The sequence below is a fragment of the Hemicordylus capensis genome, chromosome 5, assembly GCF_027244095.1.
Source record: "Hemicordylus capensis ecotype Gifberg chromosome 5, rHemCap1.1.pri, whole genome shotgun sequence".
NCBI lineage: Eukaryota > Metazoa > Chordata > Lepidosauria > Squamata > Cordylidae > Hemicordylus > Hemicordylus capensis.
In genome coordinates this window covers 173,813,641-173,836,099 of record NC_069661.1, presented here as the reverse complement: position 1 = coordinate 173,836,099, position 22,459 = coordinate 173,813,641, and the positions used below count along the sequence as shown (strand labels likewise).

The window sequence follows — 22,459 nt, the reverse complement described above, 5'->3', positions numbered from 1 at the left end:
GGACTTATCTAGGCAACAGACAATTTAACTGAGCTACCAGATCTCTTAATTCCTGGTCCTTGTTTTGTCTTCTACTGTGCTGTTCTTTCTCCCATGTCTCTGGCCTCTCTTACCACAAACTAAGGCAGTATACATTCTCAAAGAAGTGTGGGTGTTGTTTAGCCCCAGTCTATGCCAACGAATGTGTGTGTAGAAAGTAACCACATGATCACACCAAATGATCTGGCCCTTCCCACATCAATGCCCCCTTTTTTTTTATGGCCATGATATATGCTAGTCTGAATTGAAAAATAACATCTGCTGTGATATTGTTGATGATAGCTACACACTTAGAAATATAGGCCAATATCGTTACCATCCTGAGTAACTAGATACATGTGCAATAAAGGAAACATATGTGCAGTGCTACCACGCTTGATAAGGCAAGCGTAAACTACTGACATGCAAATCTATGCCTTGACTAGAGTTAGGGGGAGTTAGTTCTAAAAACCAGTCTTGAAAATGTACATAACAAGGGATTGCAATCAGGAAACAGGCAAATGTCAACATTAGAGTACCTCAAGAGGAGCAACAGACTCAGAGACTGGGTTTGAGCAGTTCTAGTTGGGGCCCTGCTGCTTATTTGAATGCCTTGAGCTACCAGAGGGCCTTTTTCAGAGCAATGATATGTTACCTTCAGACAATCAGCAGTGCTCTCGGGGAGGTTTCTGGGGATTCCTAGGGAGGCTAGATTATGCCCATGTGGTATGGGGGAAGTCAAATCCATCCAACATGTTTTGTTGCGCTGTCCATTATATAGAGATTTAAGATGTTCCTTATTAACTCCTCTTCTGACACCCTTCCCAGGTTGCTAAGGAGATTTTATGTTTCCTATCTTCTTGCGGATAGAACTTTAGATGTCTCCTTTAAGGTGGCCAAATTCTGTTCTATTGCAGTATTGTTACGGCAGCGAGCTTTTCTTTGATTAATTTTAAAATTTTACTGATTATTTATTCATGGATATTTATCTATATATTTACATATTTCCTTTTTCCAGTTGTATCTTCCTATGTTATGAGATGTTTTGTTTATGTTATGCTGACTTTGGGTGGCAAATAAAGAACTTTGTACTTAGACTCAGAGACCAGGCTTTTAAAACCAAAGACATTACATTTATTTATATATCAGAAGCATAGTGCAAAACAATGTATTTGGCAACCTTGATAGCACAAGGAATATGTAACAGTTCCCTGAGACTATACCAAGAAGGAGGGAGTGGTGGTGATGTAGGCAAAACAAGGATTTGGGGGGAGAAAGAAGTGAATAGCACAGATTGAGAGAAAATTCAGTTACTTTTCCTTAATCTTTCATTTCCCATGTGGGAGGGGGGAAATGGGGTCTCTCGGGTTTTGTCAGCTAGGGCAAGGATAGGCAGTGGGGTGAATGTTCAACACCCAAGAGTGAGGCTCTTCATAAGTCCCCACAGCAAGCAAGGGGAGCACTGGGGTTTCCAGGCTGTCGAGCACAGGCGGTTAGCCTGTAGTACATCTTCTTTGGGAAAGGCTCCACCTCAAAGATTTTTATCTGAGGGCTTCTGCTCAGAAATTATCTTTAGGCTTTCTGCTCCACTAGTCTTGGGGCTCTCAAGCAGTCAAAGCACAAGAAGTCTCTTGTGTAGGCCAGCACAGAGAATATCTCAAAGATAAAGCTAAGAGTGACCAGGAGAGTAGAACAGCTGCCCCATGCAAGGCACACTCAAAACTAGCAATTTCAGCTTAAGGACTGGACTTTGTAGTCCAGTCTGCTTAGGAGTTCAGCAGCCCAGTGATTCAGCTTAATGAGGGGGAAAGGTGTCGATTTAGGCCTCAGCTGGGTGCATTCTCTAGAGCGTCGCCAAACCCTCACAGTGGTGGCAGACTTTGCTCTTTCTCAGAAACTGATAAAGCTATTCACATGAGCAGGCTGCTCATGTGAAGTGCCAGGATCTAGGCTGATCCCAACACTGCCTTCCCCGGTAAGCCAAGTTTTATACCCGGGCTTTTACCTAAGTTAAAGGGCACGAGCGCACCCATTACCCCAGGTCTGGGATTGTGTGATTGCTCAGGCTGCACATAGCCCAAGCAGTCACAGAGTGGGCACCTAGAGCTCCCGGCTAGAGAGGAAATCCCCCAATGCACCATGCTGCTTGCACGGTGCATTTTGGGGGTTCCTGGAGGCCAGGACTCATTTTCCCAGCCTCAAGTGATCCATGCTGCTTGAGTGCCTAAAGGGGAATAGAATTAGGATTGTTCTTTACAAGTAGGTTTATCCCTGCCACCACCACCACTCGTCCTCCCCACCCATCTCATGGTTGTATGTACAGCCTTTATGCCAAGAACAGAGCAACTGCACAACTGATTGGGGAAGATAGCACCTTTTATAGGGTATTGTCTCATTTAAACCCCCAATAAAGATGGGAAACCTTTCAATTTAAAAACCAGGTTCAGGGGACAGGGGTCTTGAAATGGGTGTGGGTGTGTACCATCCATTCAGTGAATGGGCAGAACAAAAGGTTCTCTTGTCTGCAATCTGCTTCAGGTTCTTGGCATTGATTTCATCCTCGCGTGCCTGAATAGGTTAAAGCCCTTTGTGGCCTTGCATGCTCCTAGTCCATTACTATTCCTTTTGTCTGTCAGGAACTCAAGCTTCTTTTATGATGCACATTACTCAACAGCCTCCCATTTCAAAGTTTTCTCCAGGACAGCATTTCCCAACCAGCCCACCATGGCATGCTAGTGTGTCACATTGACTTGCTGTAAGTCATCTCCCAAAGTGGGGTGTTTAAACTCCTCGCTTTGGAGCTGACTCACTCCATAATGCACCAGGACAGGCACTTCCCTTCTGCAGCATAATGGAGTGAGCCAGCTTTTGAAGCTGACTTGCTCTCTTAGGACTGTTCGGGTCCAGCAAGAGGAGAATGAATTCATTCCAGCAAGAATGAGTGGAATTATATTTATTAAATAAATATAATGTACATAGTTTTGCTGCTGCAGCTGCAGCAAAAAAAAAAGAAAAGTGTGTCTGTGGGACAGCTTACCCCAATTTTTAAAAATAATTTAGGGCTGCCTCAGGATGCAAAAAAGTTGGAAACACTTTTCCAGAGCGCATACAACACAACTGCCTCTGGTTTCCATGTGGATTTTCCACCGATCTAGTTTATGCATAACAGAATACCTTATCCAGCTCAACATCAAAACTCTCTGTGGCCCCATATACCTATTTGTGCTGGGTGCTTTTAACGCAAGCCATTAGTCCCAGGGGGGTCAGGCTATCTGCTAACAACAGTATGTTTTTAAGACTAAAGCAGTGTGGGCACTCATGGGAGTGTACATTTTCACCAGTTCCCTTTCCTTCTGAAGCACTCTGTGCCACCTAAAGATATGTCTTTGAAGATTGTGCAGCCTTCAGGGACATATTTTGAGATGGCTCAGAGTGAAGAGGAAACTGGCAACAACTATTGCCCTTCACTCATGCTGCTAAAGCAGGAATGGAGCCACTGCACACACACACAGTTCCATAGTCAAGATGTTGGTCATTATTCTCTAAACAGTGGGAAAAAAGAGGTTTGCACTTTATGCATGACTCTTAGGTGATTATATCATTTACCATGTTATCACATCATAAATTGATCCTTGTGTTCAGCACTCCTACACCCACACAGTTAAAGTAGCCACAATGGAGAAGAACTCCACGCATTTTATTTCCTGATTTTGCCATTCTCAGTGGGCAGGATCCAGACTGTTAGTCATGACAATGCATTATTGAAATAAAACAAGTTAGTAATCACTAACTTGAGTCCCATTAATTTAAACAGATTTGGTCATGAGGAACTTAGCCTGGATCCTAAACAGAGAAGGTCCCGCTTGCATCCAGCATCCTTCCACTGCATTATTTGTACCAATCTGCATGGGGGACAAATGCATTTTCCCTTTGAGTTAAAAACTGTACTCTTTGGCAACACCAATCTCCTGAAAGGGTTATGATGGCAAAGCAACATAGCTGTTATGGATATCATCATTAAGATTTAGTGAGAGATGTGCCAAGAATATGCACTTCCACCATAAAGGCAAGTGTGGCATGTCACATCGATCAGATGGTTTGACAACTTCCTTAGTTTTTCTTTTAATTGTATATAAGCATGTTATGTCACTTCACAAGTATTTTGTACATATTCATGAATCAGGTCTTTGTCTGGATAAGACTACTAGATTCTCTTTTGGGCTGATTTTGACAATACTTCACTCATCCAGCCTGCCCACATGATTAAGAGGTGAATGCAGACCTCTGTCCACCGAACATGCCATTTCTTAATCATGTTCCCCTATATGTGGTCCAAATACTAATTTAGAGTAGTATTTGAAGTACATGTAGAAGGGCAGTTTACATGAACCACCCCCTCACATAATTAAGGGTTGGTGTATTAGGGGTAGCATACACACTTGAGTCTTCATCCTGTGGGGCAGGATGGGCGGGCGAACGAAATATCATTCAAATCAGCCCCCATCTTATCTTCATGCTCTTTATCCATTCCCTCCATTTCCAATTACAAATTTGCTTGCCCAACAGGGACAAACATATTCACTTTTTCCAGTGTGGTCTTCAGATTAAACCACAGCAGCAGAGGAACTAGGAACACACTTTTGTGTTCCTAGTAATTGGCTGCTGCTGTTCTAGAATGAGACTCATTGTGTACACAAGACATCCTTGCAAGCCTAGACAAGGACTTGCTTCATCAGATCCCAGCATAGTTTATAATACTCAGTGATATTTCAAAGACAGAAAATGCTGACTGGGGGAAGAGAGAGTGCAAGAGAATAATAATAAGGTGATCACATCGTATTTTGAAGCATGGAAATATTTAGGAAGTGGTATCATTTTGTTGATTCACACATGCATGCTTAGGACCAGGATCTCTAAATAACTGTCTATCTAGGGAGGCCCTCTAGTGTATCCCACTTCTTTCTGAAGCCTGAATAATGGGAACATGTGATAGGACCTTCTCCATGGCTGTGTCCAGGCCGTGGAATTTCCTGCCCTTTCGGATCTGATTGGTCTGATGTCTTTCTGTAGAAAGCTGAAGGCCTTTCTGTTCCAGCAGGTCTTTCATTGGCTAGACACACACATTGCTTATTTACCATTGTTTTTATTTACCTCTTGATGGCTTTTTCGGGATTTGTTTATGGTTCTAACCACCTTGATGATCTGCATGTTACCTTTTTTTGTTGTTTTTATTATGGTTGTTGTAAGCTGCCTTGGGCACCTTTGCCACCAGGGCAGAAAAGTGGGATATATATGGCTTTAAGTAAATAAATATGAGAGATCATGTGATGTGAGGTCAGTCCCTGTGCCTCTTGGGGAATGATGGGATTTACCTGGAGCAAGTGATTTTTTCTCCCTCACTAAGAACCATTGTTATGAAGGGATTTTGCTGTTTTCAGAATCATTCTCAAAATACAGAAACAGAAAAGAACTGTGAGCTGTTCTTTGAAGGTTTTTTCTTATAACCATCTCTGTGCATTGTTTATCCTCATACAGCATTTTTTAACTCTGCTTCATTTTAGAATACTGGCATTAGTTTAGACTGTGTGTACATCTGCAATCTCTTATGGTATCAGTACATACACACACCATAAGAGATTGAAGGTGTGCACACGGCTTTATCTAATTCCATCATTCTAATATTATTATTATTTATTTATTTATTTATTTACACAATCAGACAGGTGTTATTGACTGGTTTGTTTTATCCAGACAGCGAGTCCTTCCCAAGGACCTGGGATGGCTGGATTTTATTGTCAATGTTGTTGCTGTTGTTATGGATATCGTCGCAGAATATAGGCTGTTCCCAGTAAAGTTGCTTTTTGTAATTGGCTGATGGTGATTTCTGTGGCCCCTATAGTGTTGAGGTGCTCTTCAAGGTCTTTTGGAACTGCACCCAGGGCGCCAATTACCACTGGGATGATTTTGGTCTTTTTCTGCCACAGCCTTTCAATTTCAATTTGTAGATCTTTGTATTTGGTGATTTTTTCTATTTCTTTTTCTTCTATTCTGCTATCCTGTGGTATTGCTATGTTGATTATTTTAACTTGTTTTTCTTTCCTCTCGACTACCGTTATATCTGGTATATTGTTTGGCTGATGTTTGTCTGTTTGTAGTCGGAAGTCCCATAATATTTTTACATCTTCATTTTCTTCAACTTTTTCAATTTTATGGTCCCACCAATGTTTGGCTATTACTACTACTACTACTACTACATTTATATCCCACTCTTCCTCCAAAGAGCCCAGAGTGATGTACTACATACTTGAGTTTCTCTTTCACAACAACCCTGTGAAGTAGGTTAGGCTGAGAGAGAAGTAACTGGCCCAGAGTCACCCAGCTAGTTTCATGGCTGAATGGGCATTTGAACTCGGGTCTCCCTGGTCCTAGTCCAGCACTCTAACCACTACTATGAAGATAAACAATGCTCTATCTATATACACACACACACACACACACACACACACAGGGGTGTGTGTGTGTCTATCTATATCTATCTATATATGAAATGAGAAGTTAGCAAAAATGTGGTCAGGAAGAAAGGAATGAGGATGGAAGCCAATCTGAAAGGTGAAGGTTCAGTCAGTCTTTCCTCCTTCAATTCTCCGCTATGCAAGAAAGGGAAGTTTTAGTGCGGCATGGCTTCAGACATCCTTTCCCTCCCTTTGTACTCCACTGCCTTTCCCTCTGTACATTTCCAACTTTTGCCCTACCTAGATCTTCCTCCTTATTCTTTGCAGTTTGATCTGCATAAACATAAAACTTTTTGTTTTCAAACTTTTTTATTCTTTAAACGTTATCCCCAAAGGCAAGTGTGATTATTCTGCTTTAAGGTCTTTTTTGAGGTGCTGCAGTTTGAAACTGGTCTATTGTCAGATTGTTCCCATATCTGATTATTCCAGTCCCCTACTGTTACGCTTTCACTGCACTTACAGTAGGTTACCCATCATTCCAGTCTCAATCTCTTTCATTCCCTTGTGTTTTTAACTTCATAACATTCCTGTCCCCCTGTCTTTGCATTTTTGTATTTCTGCTTTTTGTCCCATCTCATGATACTTCAGAATTTACTTTGGAGGCTTTTTCTGTTGTAGGAAGCCTCTATGATGCAAGCTTCTTGTTCACTGGGTGAGATTTGGAGCTGAATATTATAAAATAAATCAAACGCTTAGAGCTGTACCAAGCTTTGGGAGAATGATTGAGAATCATTTAATTGAGTCAATAATGATACCAGTGCTACAGCATTTTGTAAAATACCTCACGTATCGGCACCATTTAATCTTATTATTGTAATATATGAATGCAGGTTGAGAATATTATATCGCACTCTCTAATTTTGTAATCTTAAAAAGGCCAGAAAAATAATTGAAAATACTACCCACCATGTGGTGTATTTTATTTGCTTTCCTGCTGGCTTTAGTTTAGGATGGAAGATTGTTACTTGCAGAATTCATAAGATGCTCAAGTTTTATCTGACCTTTTGTACCATCAGATTCAAATATAGGCTGTATCTGTCGGAGTGAACATTTCAGGTTTTAAGAGCATCGCCTGGCAATTTAAATTGACAAGCAAATTAAGCAAAAAGGAAGCATTCCACCTTCTTGTTGCATTTAAATCTTTAATATTTGTAGCAATGTTACAGGCCATGTTGAAATAAGGTATTGGGAATGTGTGTGGGTTTATTTTGTGGGGGGAGAGGGGGCAGGATTTGTACACATTTTCTGTACTGTGGCACATAGTGCTCACCACAAGCAGCAGGCTCTCTTCCCCCATTTCACAAAACACACATTTTCCTGTTCTCTTCTATATTCACTTTACATTGTTTCACTTCACATTTCAGATCTAACCTCTTGTATTTTGCTTCCCTGCTCATCAACTCCCTGATCTTTCTAGCCTTATATGCTGTTGCGCTCAGCAGCCACTGCAGCCCTTTATCGTTTCCTCTTTAGTTGTTTAAATGTTACATGCCTTTGATCGAACAGTTGATGTTCCTTTTTTTAATAATATTCTAACCCCCATTTGTTGCACTTTCACAATTCTTTCTACTTCCTCTTAACAAAAAGATCACTCCAGAGATAGAGTGCCTGCAGCTGTCTTATGCTGAAAAGTGTCATATCCCCGTAGTATGGATTGTGGAAGTTTGCAGGATCCTTTGGGGTTTTGTGGGATCTATATAGAAGCAAAATGCATGGATGCTTTGTTGAAAACTTTATGCCATCCTCTTTTGAATTCTCAACAATTGGATATGTTTGTAGAGCAGATTAATAATTCTTGGGCCCCTGGGCCATGCACACACACTCTAGCTCAGATGCTAATTGCTTGAATTTTAACTATTTTATAGTTAAATTTGTAACTATATATGACTTTATTTAAAAAAAAGATCCTATGAAATATATTATCCCAGTTTAAAATTCACATCCTCTGACCAACAGAACAAAAGCCAAAAGATGCCTGGATTGATAGAGTAGTACTAGGAAGCTTATGGATGGCGAGGGAGCACACACCATATTGTTCAAAGATCTATGGAGACTGTGATTGGTTCACAAGTTCATTGCTTCACAATTGCAACATCTTGTCAGGCTTGATTATGTGCCTGGACCATCACAAATAATAGCACCATCAACAAAACTTTCACATCTCCTCAAACAAAATATTTGTCATTGGGTTAAGTTCATAGGCGGTGCAGGCGGCAAAGGAGCAGTTTTTTTCCTGCTCACATTGCTTCCACACATTCACGTCCAGCTGAGTTGTCTAGGGTTGTGAGGGGGCTAGTATGTACCCCCTCCCCCTTGAATTTAAGTTTGGAACCGTCGGTCACTCACTGTGATATTTTTAACAACTTTTTTGCGGATAAAATCTTTCATATTTGGGCCAAGCTGGATTCCACAGTTACTACAGAGTCTACTGTGGAGGAGTCCAGCAGCTCCTCTTATGGGATTAGATTGGATTCTTTTCAGTTTGTGACTCCTGAGGAAGTGGACAAACTGCTTCAGACTGTGCGTCCTACAACCTGTTCTCTTGACTCTTGCCCGACTTTTATCTCATCTGATAATCATATTATTAGAGAGGGTCAGTAAATATTATAAATGCTTCTCTGAGGCAGGGCTGGATGCCTCCTTGTCTTAAGGAGGCTATTATTAGACCACTTTTGAATGAAACCTGCATTGGATCCCTCAGAGTTAGCTAATTACAGACCTGTTTCTAATCTTCCATGGTTGGGCAAGGTGGTTGAGCTTGTGGTGGCCTCTCAGCTTCAGGCAGTTTTGGATGATGCAGATTATCTAGACCCATTTCGAACTGGCTTTCGTGTGGGCTATGGGGTTGAGACTGCTTTGGTTGGCCTGATGGATAATTTCCAACCAGCTGTCGGCAGAGGGAGTGTGCTGATCCTTTTGGATCTCTCTGTAGCTTTCGATACCATCAACCATGGTATCCTTCTGGACTGCCTGAGGGAGGTTGGATTGGGTAGCACTGTTTTACAGTGGTTCTGTTCCTACCTCTCGGGCAGATTCCAGATAGTGTCGCTTGGAGACTGTTGTTCTGCTAAGTGAGAACTGAAGTGTGGAATCCCACAAGGCTCCAGTGCTTATTAACATCTACATGAAGCCTCTGGGAGAGATTATCAGGAGGTTTAGTGCTGGGTGTTATCAATATGCTGATGACACCCAGATTTACTTCTCCATGCTGACCTCAACAGGAAATGGCATATCTTCCCTAAATGCCTGCCTGGAGGCAGCAATGGGCTGGATGAAGGATAACAACTTTTTTGAAATTGAATCCAAATAAGATGGAAGTACTGACTATGGGGGGCCGGGATATGAGAGATGGTTTAGATCTGCCTGTTCTGGATGAGATTGCACTCCCCCTAAAAGATCAGATACGTAGCTTGGGAGTGCTCCTGAACCCAAAGCTCTCGCTGGTTTCTCAGGTTGAGGTTATGGCCAGGAGCGCTTTTTATCAGCTTTGGCTGATACGTCAGCCATACGTCCATTTCTAGAGGTGAGTTGTTGTTGTTGTTGTTGTTGTTACAATTTCTATACTGCCCTTCCAAAAATGGCTCAGGGCAGTTTACACAGAAAAATAATTAATAAATAAGATGGATCCCTGTCTCCAAAGGGCTCACAATCTAAAAGAAACATAAGATAGACACCAGCAACAGTCACTGGAGGTACTGGGGTGGGGGTGGATAGGGCTAATTACTCTCCCTCTGCTAAATAAAGAGAATCACCATGTTAAAAGGTGCCTCTTTGCCAAGTTAGCAAGAGAATGACCTTAAAACAGTGGTACATATGTTGGTAATCTCCAGACTTGACTACTGTAATGTGCTCTACATGGGGCTGCCTTTGTACGTAGTCAGGAAACTACAATTGGTACAGAATGTGGCAGCCAGATTGGTCTCTGGGAGTCAGGACAACATGAAGGGACCATATAACACCGGTTTTGAGAGAACTGTAATGGCTACCAATATATATCCGGGTGAAATACCAAGTGCTGGTTATTACCTATAAAGTTCTTAACTGCTTGGGCCCAGGCTATTTAAGAAAGGTCATCCTTTGCCATAAACCCTACCTCCTGTTATGATCTTATGGAGAGGTCTGGTTACAGTTGCCACCAGCTCATTTGGTGGCGATCCAGGACCGGGCTTTCACTGTGGCTGCCCCAGGGCTTTAGAATATGCTCCCTGCTGAAATAAGAGCATCTCCTCTGTTTGTTTTCAGGAAGACCCTCAGGACTCTCCTGTTTTCACAGGCTTTTAATTAGAATTAATTTTAATAAATTTTAAAACTTGTTTTATTAATTATTTTATTCTATTGTTCTATTGTGTCATGTATTTTAATCTGTGACTTTTAAATATTTTAAATTTTGTACACCGCCTAGAGATGTACATATCAGGAGATATAAAATATGATAAATAAATAAATAGTCATGTTAATTATCAAGAGCTGATTCACACATACATATGGTGAGATGCTTCATCAAGTGCTTTCCTATCTCTTCACATCCCTTTAAACAATGGTTTTCACTGGAGTCATTACAATTGAGTGTACTGAAGAATATGCATTTGTGATAGTTGCCAAAATGACAAGTGGGGGATTTTTAATAACAGATTGATGTGCAAGGAATAAACAATAGAACCTGACAAAAGGGAGCATTAGACTGCTAATGAGAGGCAAAGAAGTGAATTAGAATAGGCTAGGGCAGTGGTTCTCAATCTGGGAGCCTTAAGATATTGCTGAACTACAACTCCCATTAGCCCCATCTACAAGTTATTGTGGCTGGGGATGATGGGAGCTATAGTTCAGCAATATCTAGATACTCCCAATTTTGGAATCACTGGGCTAGGAAGAGCAGATAATTTATTATGGAAGAGAATGAAAATAAAATACAGGTGGGCTAGAATCTGGACAAGTAAAAAAGCCTTGCATTTCCTAATCCACAGTTATTCATTCTCAATCCCTCATAGTCTGTTTTACTTGTCATTTGCGGTGTGTGTGTGTGTGTGTGTGTGTGTGTGAGAGAGAGAGAGAGAGAGAGGGAGGGAGAGAGAGAGAGAGAGAGAGACTGGCCCCATTCGCATGTAATGGGAAACCAGAGTTGAAGGATCCTGTGGTTGAATTTCTAGTACATCTGAACGTGTACAACTGTGCTTCAGACAGAAAACGACCTGAGTTTTCCTTCCCGGAACTTCATTCTCAATTTTTGGCTGTAGTGAGTTTTGCTGCTTCTACCTGAAGTTGCAAATTCTGAACAGTTCACTGAGCTGAAACCAAGCTGAGGGAGGAAGCTCTTTCCTCGTTCCAGCTGTGATTGACTGCCAGGGCTGACCTTCTTCCCAAAAGGAAGTCCACACAGACCGTTTCCCCTCTCCCTGACTGCACTAGGTCCTGCTGGTTATGTCCGAATGCAGACTGGTAACCATGCGCGGAGGGAGTTGGGTAGGAGGGCAAATGTGGTCAGAGAGAGGGAGAGGACTCTGTTGTCTAGATTTTTCAGTAGATTTGTGTGAGTGAACTGGCTTGTTGAGTGGTTTAATAGATTGTAACATCACACATTCTGATTCAGTCTACTTTGCAAATTTATTTTGGTTTGGAATCTAGATCCATATTGAGCAATTCAAAAGGCAAGCTCCACATTTATTTATTTTACATTTTATATCCCGCCCTTCCTCCAAGGAGCCCAGAGCGCTGTAGTACATACTTAGGTTTCTCTTCACAACAATTCTGTGAAGTAGGTTAGGCTGAGAGAGAGTGACTGGCCCAGAGTCACCCAGCTTGTTTCATAGCTTAATGGGGATTTGAACTCGGGTCTCCCTGGTCCTAGTCCAGCACTCTAGCCACTACACCATGCTGGCAATGGAAATCCATTGGATACAGATCAACTCATGTTGATTCCACCATACAAAACGAGATCTCATGAATGCAGAGTGAAGTTTAATTATTGCATTAGATTTAGATCATATACAGGAGACCATTGTTATTCGCAGAACTGCTATTTGCAGTTCCGCATATCTGCAAGGTGTCTAATAGACACCTATTTCCAGTATCCACAAATACAAAAGTGTTAAAATCCACATATCCATGGTTCCTAGAGAGACGGAAGTGACAGCAGAAGTCACTTCCGCCCACTGTTTTGTCTACAGTCTTAATGTGTGAGCACTGTAAGAGATACCCCTTAGGGGATGGAGCCACTCTAGGAATAGCAGAAGGTTCCAAGTTCCCTCCCTGGCATTTCCAAGATAGGGCTGAGAAAGATTCCTGCCTGCAACCTTGGAGAATCCGCTGCCAGTCTGTGTGGACAATGCTGAGCTAGATGGACCTATGGTTTGATATGGCAGCTTCCTGTATTCCTATGTACAGGAGCCATTTTGTGGCTTGTTTCTTTACAAAAATGAACTTTCTCCCTCAATTTTTCATGGTTTGAGGGGCATTTCCTCCTTTTGTGGGCATTCCTGGGCACGGGGGTGGGGGATTCCTCAACACATGCAGACTCTGCAGAGCACGCCACAGTAATTTTTTTGTTGTTTTTTGCCATTTCCCCTCCACTCTTGAACCTACCCCCCTTTTCCCCATAGCCGTAATGCCTCATTACTTGCAGTTGTTACTCACTGTAGTAGGCAAGAAACAACTCCCACGAGTAACGAGGTTCTCCTGTACGCTACTTTCTTAATCTGCAAAGGCAATAAAACTCAGGCCAAATTAATGATGGTAAATAAATAAAAAAATAAAAAAATCAAATATATTGTTAGGCAGTTTAGATGTCAGCCTTTGAGGGCTGACTATGCTTTAATTGCCTTGCGCTTTTCTAAAAGGCCCTCATTTTATTAGGGATATTTCGATATCTGTTTTTGTTCCAGAATTAGCCAGTGGTAAATTGGATATTACTCTGGCCATCTGAATTCACATGTTGGCTGCATCTTTCCAGTTTAACATTTTTTCTAGACTATATTCTATCTCTTCTACTATGCAGGAAAATGTCGCATTATTGGGATGCTATCTACCATTCCATAGAGTTTTGGTGAGGGCAGAAAGCTCTGGATGCTGCAGACAACCTTTTCTCTTTTATGAGTTGGAGAATGCTCGGCACATATGACAGAGAATCCAAAAATTATATGGGTCTGATACACATATGGAGCTTCATGCACACAAAGTATTATTCATTATCTTCACAGGCATAGAACATTTCACAACACAATAAAGAGATCCAGATATATAGTTCACTTCTAATTTATCATCCTTGAATACTTTTATATGTTCAAATATATTGAGAAAATAAAAACAAAAGGAAAAAAGATATTTTAGTCACTAACTAGATACTTGTTATTATTTTTGCTGTAATAGGGCAACAATGAAGAAATCACAACACTTTAAGGTGTCTTCTATGTAGCAATTTTTATTAAATTGTGTTTGAACAAATGCCTCTCCTGTCCTGAATACTTGCCAATGAAATCACTGCTTTCCAGACTCCAAATCAAAGACTTTTAATACATCTAAAAAACTTTTGATATAGAGTTTTCTGTCTAGAAACTGGGCTGAAATTGTCCGATGGGTATACCTTTAGGATTCTTAGTCAGGATGTGCTTGAAATGCAATCCGGCTTCCGAATTGTGGCACAATCCCTTTCAAATCGAGGGCTTACGCAGCCCCTTTTAACGTGGAGGAGCGCATACACAGAGGCCATGTGCGTGCTGGCGTCATGAACAGGCTGCTGGGAGAGAGCGCCACCACCACGCACTGATAATGGGGTGTGGGGCATCACCAGTACGGAACTGGCGGAGAGCGGAGGAGGATCAGAGATGGACCTGCTTTGCTGGGTAAGACCTCGATTTCAAAAGGATTGTGCAGCGATGACCCCAAATCGTGTTTCAGCACATCCTTATACTTAAGAGCCATTGCATTGAAAACAACTTTACATATGAAAAGATTACTTTTTCTTTTTAACTCCCACTCTTTTAGTGCATCAACTCGTGGCACTATATTGATGTCCTGTTGTCTCTTTCAGTGTTTCTCAACCACCAGTCCATGAGGCATCACTAATAAAAATCACCCCCCCCAAAAAAAATTTGGGCTGGGGGGCCACCGAGAGCTCTCCAGAGCTCAATTCCAGGCAGCCCTCACTGCTGAATAACATTGATTTCGCTTCCTCGAAATGAACATTATCCAGCAGAGAGGGCTGCCTGGAAATGAGCTCTGGAGAACTACCCAAAATCGTTTGGGGGGGGGTGCCTGGGGGTGGGGTTCAGGGTGAGTGGGGCAACCCCCTTACTAACTACTGGTCCAGGAAACTGTGCATGGATAATGTACCAGTCCATGACTCCAAAAACATTGAGAAGCACAGGTCTGTTTGATGCTTTGTCTATCTGCCTTACGATTCAATCTATTAGTAATCAATATGCTTTTACTTAATCATGTGCTTCTTTTTCTGAGCCCTGGTGATGATCTGCTTCTTATTTTATTTACTGAGAGCCAAGTGAGATGTGATATTAAATGCATCATTGTCCAGTTTGGAGTTAAAGGAGGAAAATAGCAGTCATGCGGATGCCCGATATGGATTGGACTCCCATGCAGTTGCTATTTTTATTTTAAACACCAAACTAGACAAAGACATGCTTTGTCTGGTTTGGCCCTAAAATGTCATTTAATATGAGCTGACAGCACTTGGTTTCCAGGCATTGAACTACAACAGATCTCTAATATTGATCAATAATAACATAAGGTTGCTGCAGGTTTTATTAAAATAATGTATGTGAAATGCTTTGAACACTTAAAAGTACCACACAAATACTAAAATTGTAGATAACTGTATTGGTTCATTTGAAAAAGATCCAAAAGCCAGAGTCTCATAATACCTTGATTAGGGCCAACCAAAATGACACAGAGTTGTCAGCAGTAAGCTGGAGAATGAAAAAGCTTGCTCTTCATGACTTTGTGTCATTTTGGATGGTGCTAATCAAGGTATTACCAGATTACGTCTTTTGGATTTATACAAATACTATTAAGTGATCGAAGTGCTTGACATATATTATTGCTCGTCAGTGACGTGTTTTCCTTATTTATTAGCTTTCTGTCGCTTTTTTTAATCTGCTGTGTTTTGTATATTTTTAAACTATTTGATTATATTGATCATTATTATTTTAAGATACTTTCAGCAGTTCTATTCTGGAGCTGAAGAGGCAGGATATAAATCTTCAAATAAATAAATGTAGAAAACCTTGCAAGAACCCTTGCAATGTTACCATCCCATTATGACAGATGGAAAGCTGCAGCTAAGGAATATTGGCTTGATTAATTCCACACCATGGATTCATGGCTGAGTTGAAATTTGAATCTGGGACAGCCTGGCTCATACTCTTGACCACTGCTTTGAACCAGCAACTTAGCAACAGACTTATGGCTTGAATTTGCACTCTGCTGATAGAGCACCTAGGACTAGCTGGCATATGCCATACATTCTGGTACAAGAACTCAAGTGATGCTGGGCTCTCCCCCAGCTATGATAATGTAGACCATGGATTCTCAACATTGGGTGCCCAGATGTGATTGGACTGCAATTCCCATAATCCCCAGCCAAAGGCCACTGGGGCAGGGGATTATGGGAGTGGAAGTCCAATAACATCTGGAGACCCAACGTTGAGAAGCCCTGGTGTAGACCATCAGTGTTAATACGCTGGGTTATGTAAGGCTGCAGTGCAAAATAGTGATGCCATATAGATAGTGGGCTCCTGAGAATGACAGTGCTGCAATTGACTGCCTGTGGTGGCCATGGGAAGTCTCAAGAAGATGAAAAGGGCTGGAGAGCTAGCATGACTTGTCCCCATAGCTAAGCAGGGTCTGCCCTGGTTGCATATGAATGGGAGACTTGATGTGTGAGCACTGCAAGACATTCCCCTCAGGGGATGAAGCCGCTCTGAGAAGAGCATAAGGTTTCAAGTTCCCTCTCTGGCTTCTCCAAGATAGGGCTGAGAGAGATTCCTGCCTGCAACCTTGGAGAAGCCGCTGCCAGTCTGTGAATACAATACTGAGCTAGATAGACCAATGGTCTGACTCAGTATATGGCAGCTTCCTATGTTCCTATGTTCCTATGAGTAGTTTTGATTGGCAAAAATGCTGAGGTTAGGAACATAGGAAGCTGCCATATACTGAGTCAGACCATTGGTCTATCTAGCTCAGTATTGTCTTCACAGACTGGCAGTGGCTTCTCCTTCTTCACAGACTGGCAGGTTGCAGGCAGGAATCTCTCTCAGGCCTATTTTGGAGATGCCAGGGAGGGAACTTGGAACCTTCTGCTCTTCCCAGAGCGGCTCCATCCCCTAAGGGGAATATCTTACAATGCTCACACTTCTAGTCACCCTTTCATATGTGATATTATGATGGACCTTGGCGTGCATCCAGGTTCGCTGTTTCTGTCTCTGATTATATTGTGTTATTGGACTATTACAATTTAGTTTGTTCTATGTGGTGATTTATATTATATTTATGGCACTAGCCTACGTTGTGATAGCCTGATATGCATGTTTTGTTCTATAGTGATATCTCTTGCCATTGAAGACAACTCATTTTGGGGTTGAAACATGTTTGGCAGCTGAGAGCAATATAACAAGATACAGTGGACCCTGCTTAGCTAAGGGGACAAGTCATGCTTGCTACCAGAAGACCAGCTCTCCTCTCGCTAAAAAAAAAAAAAAAAAAAGTAGAAAAGCACAATTGTGAGGAATATATGGTTGCCAACAAAAGTAGCAACCCCATGTCCCATTCCCCCGCTCTGCACCATACCGTGTAAAGCTACAGAATGTGCTTTGAGATTCGTTGCTTCCAAGCACAGGAGGAAACTGCCATAATTTATTACAACAGAGCAAACTGCTTGGGCTGCAGCAGCTCTTGTGAATCCACATCATCATCATACTTTATTTCGGTCATTGACCAGAAACATTATCACACACAGCAGAACATAATTTACATAAAATATAACAGAATTTAGCCACTGTATTGGAATATTTATAATTAAAATTTGACAATAAAATTTTTAAGAGAGACTCATCTGAATAACCAGGAAACATCACAAGATAAGCCAAAATAAGTGTTGATCGATCATTCTTGTAGAGGTCACAATGTAAAATAGCATGTTCAGTAGTCTCGATATAACCAGACCCACAAGGGCAAAGTCGGGATGCATAAGGAACCCCCCGTAAACCTCCCTTGAAGCACCGCTGTAGGGAGCGCATTTAAACGAGCTAAACATAGCACCCACCTAAACTTGGGAAAGGAAATATTACTTAGGTATGCAGCGGGTTTTGTGTTAAAATGCTGATCTCCAAGGTAAACACCTTTTGGGATTTTGGCAACTTCTAACTGTAAATCAGTGTCAGAAATACGTTGTTTAATAGACTTCCTAGCACGATCGTAGCCCAAACTAATAAGCATATCCAGCGAAAACCCGTAGAGTTGGGATTTTATTTTAACAAGACGCTTCCAGGTAGAATCAAAATTGTCAGTTAATACCAAAGGGGCAAGTCCAGATTGAGAAAAGACTAATTTTAACCAAAATGCAAAAATGCATTTCCAATACTCCGCTTCCAGGGAGCCAAGGCCCACCTCGCGCCTAATGACGGCATTAGGAACGCTTCTGGGAAGCTGCAATATAGATCTAATAAACTTTGTTTGAATAGCTTCCAGTGTGGCGAAATTATCAAAAGGGTCCAACTGAGCACCATATAATAATAAAGGGTAGACCTTGGCAAGAAATAGAGAATAAGAGCGGCTGGAATACAAAGAGCCCCCTTTGCAAAGTGAAAAGATCTAATTAGGTGGGCTGAGGCTTAGGTGTTCTGCACAATATAATTTAGATGTGCCTCACGCCGGCCCGAGGAGTGGAAGACCACGCCCAGGTACTTAAAGATTTTAACTTGTTCCAAGTAATGTCCATTCATTCGCCATGTGTGGCGTTTGGGGCAATTGGCAAAGACTAACACTTTGGTTTTTTGATGATTTACTTTGATAAGCTCCTCAGCACAGTAGGAGTTGAGCAATGAAAGGGCCCGTCTCAATCCTATTGGTGTCAGGGACATACAGGTAAGGACCATATCATGGGCATACAACAAAATGGCAAGATGTTTATGGGCCAGTTTGGGGGGGTGGACAAGGGGACACTTGTGATAGAAATAATAGAGTTGATATATATATATTAAATGGGGGCCAAAATACAGCCCTGCCTTACCCCTCTGGAGGTGGGAATTTCAGCCGAGACTTGGCCCTGTGCGTTCAGGCGGACTCTTAGGCGGGTGTTCTCATGAAGCTTGTAAATCAGCACTAACAAGCGCTTATCCAAAGATAACTCATGCAGCTTTGTCCATAGTCTTTCTCTAGAGATCGAATCGAAAGCGGCTTTCAGGGCTATAAAAGCCGTGTACAGGGCAGAGCCTGGCTTAATGGAGTATTTCTCTACTAAGTGCTGTAATATAAATGCTTGCTCCGTAGTAGACTGCCCTTGGCGGAAGCCCGCCTGTTCAGGGGCAAGAACATTATGGGCTTCCACCCAGCTTAGCCAAAAGGTGTCTGGCATATAATTTTGAAATAATACTTAATAAGCTTATAGGTCGGTAATTTGATGGATCAGTTCGACACCCTTTTTTGTAGATAGGAACTATTATCGCTACACCCCAATCAGAGGGGACTTTAGCAGTACTATCTATATATGTGAACAGGAAGGCCAAGGCAGGCACCCACCAATCCAGATTTTGACGTATGATCTCAATATTAATATAATAACTGCCCGGGGCTTTAGCAGGTTTGACTAATTTTATCAGCTCTTCAATTTCTGTGCAAGTTACAGGGGGCCAGCTAGGGAGGGAAGAAATATCTACGTCCAAACTATAGTTTGAAGAATCAACCCACCTATATAAAGAGTAGAAATGGCGCTCCCAAAACTCATGAGAGATGAGGAGAGAGGGGACCACCGAGGGTCTTGCGTGCGGTGTCGTCACCAGGTGCCAAAATCTAGACTGTTTTTTCAAATTAGCCGCAGCAATCAATTCAGACCACTTCAGTTGTGTATATTGTAGTCTCTTTGACTTTACTAACTTTTTATAAGATTGCTTCATTAAGGCGAGGACCTGGGGTCCAGGAATAAAAACACCCTCGACATAGGATTTAAAGGCTGAACCCACAAGAAAGGGTTCCTTGCTCCCTTCCACAAAGTGATACTGTTCCTGCCTGAATAGCGCATTTTCTTTTCTGCTTATTCAACTTACACTAGAATACCACGGAAACCTCCAGTATGAGTTTCCACTGTGGATTTCTTTCTTAATGCTTGTGCCTTCCACAAAGTTGTCCTGTGTCCTTATACATCCTGATTGATAAAGTGCACTTATTACTGCATCCCTTATTATGTGTAGTTCTCAAATCTCACTTCCACTAGGCAATACACATGTTATATCTACACAAGAGATCATTTCAAGGATATTTTGGTTCCCCTGCAATCCCATTAACCCTCTTTGGTTGTTCTGTTTAATCCCTGGTAATCTACAAGGCATCTAACTCTTTTGCAGTTTTCCTGCTTCTCTTAAAAGAATTTCAGGCTATCTTTCTTCTTCCTCTGTTTTCTACCATGTTCAAAGCAGCACACAGACCCCTTTCTGATTCATCCCCTAGAGTAAAGAACAAGTGTTTCTACAAAACATGACCTCTTTTAATATGAAAATTGAACATTTTGTGACCTTTGTCCAACTGCCAAATTAACTATATTGGAAATCTGCAGGGTATTTATATAAACCAAACTGGAAAATACTTTCTCTTCAATGACAGTATTTTAGAGTGCTAGGTATCTAACAGGTTTTGAGACAGGAATTACTAACTTTCAGTGGTATCCCTATTCATGAGTATCAAGTCTAAATATTACTCGCTGCATTCCAAACAAGTCAGATCTTGAGAATAAAGGTCAAGTAGTATATTGCATCTCTAGGGATAGGTAGTCTTCAGTTGCTTTTTTCATACTCTGTTCTTCTGTATCAGCCCTTTCAGATTGCTGGTCTCTCACTGTTTTCTTTATGGCCATCAATTCCTTTAGTACAAACAGTCAGTGCAGGCAAATTTCACTCTAGCAGTTCTTGTTTACACAACAAGTGTACATTTGTGCTCAAAGTAGCCCTTTCAGCTGAATGTAATGCTATAGCCTTGCGCCTAAGCAATTCCAGAACTCCGGATTTGAAATACATAACTCTGCAATTTGATAATATTGATACTTCCAATTTTACTGTGTTTCAGATAAGAAAACCTAATTTTGAAATTTGAAGATTCTAAAACTTCAAAATTTGAACTTTCACAGACTGCTACAGCCCTAAGAAAATTCTGCATCCCCTTCTATAAGAACCTAAGAACAGCCCTGTTGGGTCAAGCCCAAAGCCTATCTATTGCAGCATCCTGTTTCACACAGTGACCCACCAGATGCCTCTGAGAAGCCCACAGGCATGCCCTCTCTCTTGCTGTTGCTCCCCTGCAACTGGTATTTAGAGTCATCTTGCCTCTGAGGCTGGAGGTGGCCGATAGCTTCCAGACTAGTAGCCATTCAATGCTTGAATTTTTAAGTGATTTTCGTCGTAATTCTTCACTGTTCTTCTCAGGGCTGTCCTTAAGGCATGGCAATCAGGGTGACTGACACGGGCCCCACTCTTTTGACCCCCATTAGAATTAACTGGAAAGGGGCTCTGCACTGGCTGATTTACCCTGGGCCCTGCACCCCGCCAGGGCTCTCTAAGGACAGCCCTGGTTCTACTTCAGTCCAGTGATCAGTATGCAAACACAGAGTTCTGTGTGGATAGGACTGTCACCATTCTTTTCTGTGGACAGATACATTAAATAGAGAATCTCCAGGTGTATGTGAACTGTTTTTCCATGGAAATAATTCATAAACTCCTGTGCATGCAGAGTTTTGGAGTCATACTCATCATCCAGGAATCAATCTCATTGCTTTCAGTGGGACTTGCTTGTATTTAATGGCTACAATCCAGTGGAGCTGGTCTCTGGACACTTGAACATTCTTCATGACATCTTACACAAGCAGATCTTTCTTCCTATAGCCAGCAATAGGAACTGTGGGTCTATTACACACTGGTCTCAGAATCACAGGCAATGTTTTTAGCATTAGAAGGTTGTTAATTCCATTTAAGTAAATTGTTCCAATCCAACAGGATGAAGTTGTATATGTAAGAGCTGCCTTTGCATGTTGCCAGTATAAATTTATCTTAACAGTCACCAATAGTTGTCCTTGATGCAGCTAGATTGGCACCAGTGGCACTAGATCTGTGTAAATTGCTGTTGTAAATGCCTGGTTTTTTTCTTTGCCAGAAAGGGATGAATTTTGACACAAGTTCAGGTTGTATCTATAATACCTAAACATCAAAAGAATCTATCTCTATTTCACATCCTGCTCCATAGTATTGATCAGAAATATATATATAGTGATTTTCTTACTTCAGTTATTAACAAGGGATGCACAAATTGATTCAGGTACAAATCAGTTTGTACCCAAATCTAGCTGATTTGGAGACAGAACAAATTGGCCCTGTGGTCCACTGGCTAGATTTGAGTCCAAATTGTATCGTGCCAGATTCTGTTCAAACAGATTCAAAATTCAGATTCCTGCTATTAATTTCCCCAGAGTCTCAGCTTTCACTAAAAAAAAAAAAAAAAAAAAAAGCTAAGCTCTAGCCCTTGTAGAGGTAGAATTATGGAGCAAAATGTGTGGTCACTATTTTTCAAGTTTTGGATTCTTTCATGTATAATAACTTTACCTCAGTGAATCCCTATGAGGATTCATTACACACCTTCATTTCTTCTATTTATTTTATTCTTCTATTTCTTCTATTTATACTCCAAAAATTCCTAAAAAATAAATGGAGAGAGAGAGAGAGAGA

General features: G+C 41.4%; 1 protein-coding gene across 22 annotated transcripts in view; it reads left to right on the top strand.

The window, feature by feature from the left end:
• FOXP2 (forkhead box P2) overlaps positions 1-22,459 on the top strand; it is a 727,796-nt gene that overhangs the window by 678,107 nt on the left and 27,230 nt on the right. Inside the window, exon 19 of one of the 22 annotated variants that reach the window (XM_053252217.1) lies at positions 13,522-13,702. The exons of the other annotated variants lie outside the window; for them this stretch is intronic. Within the exon in view, the coding sequence (XP_053108192.1) occupies positions 13,522-13,573 (52 nt within the window). The 3' untranslated portion in view covers positions 13,574-13,702. Of the gene's footprint in view, positions 1-13,521; positions 13,703-22,459 lie in introns of those variants that run through there. 22 annotated transcript variants of the gene reach the window in all.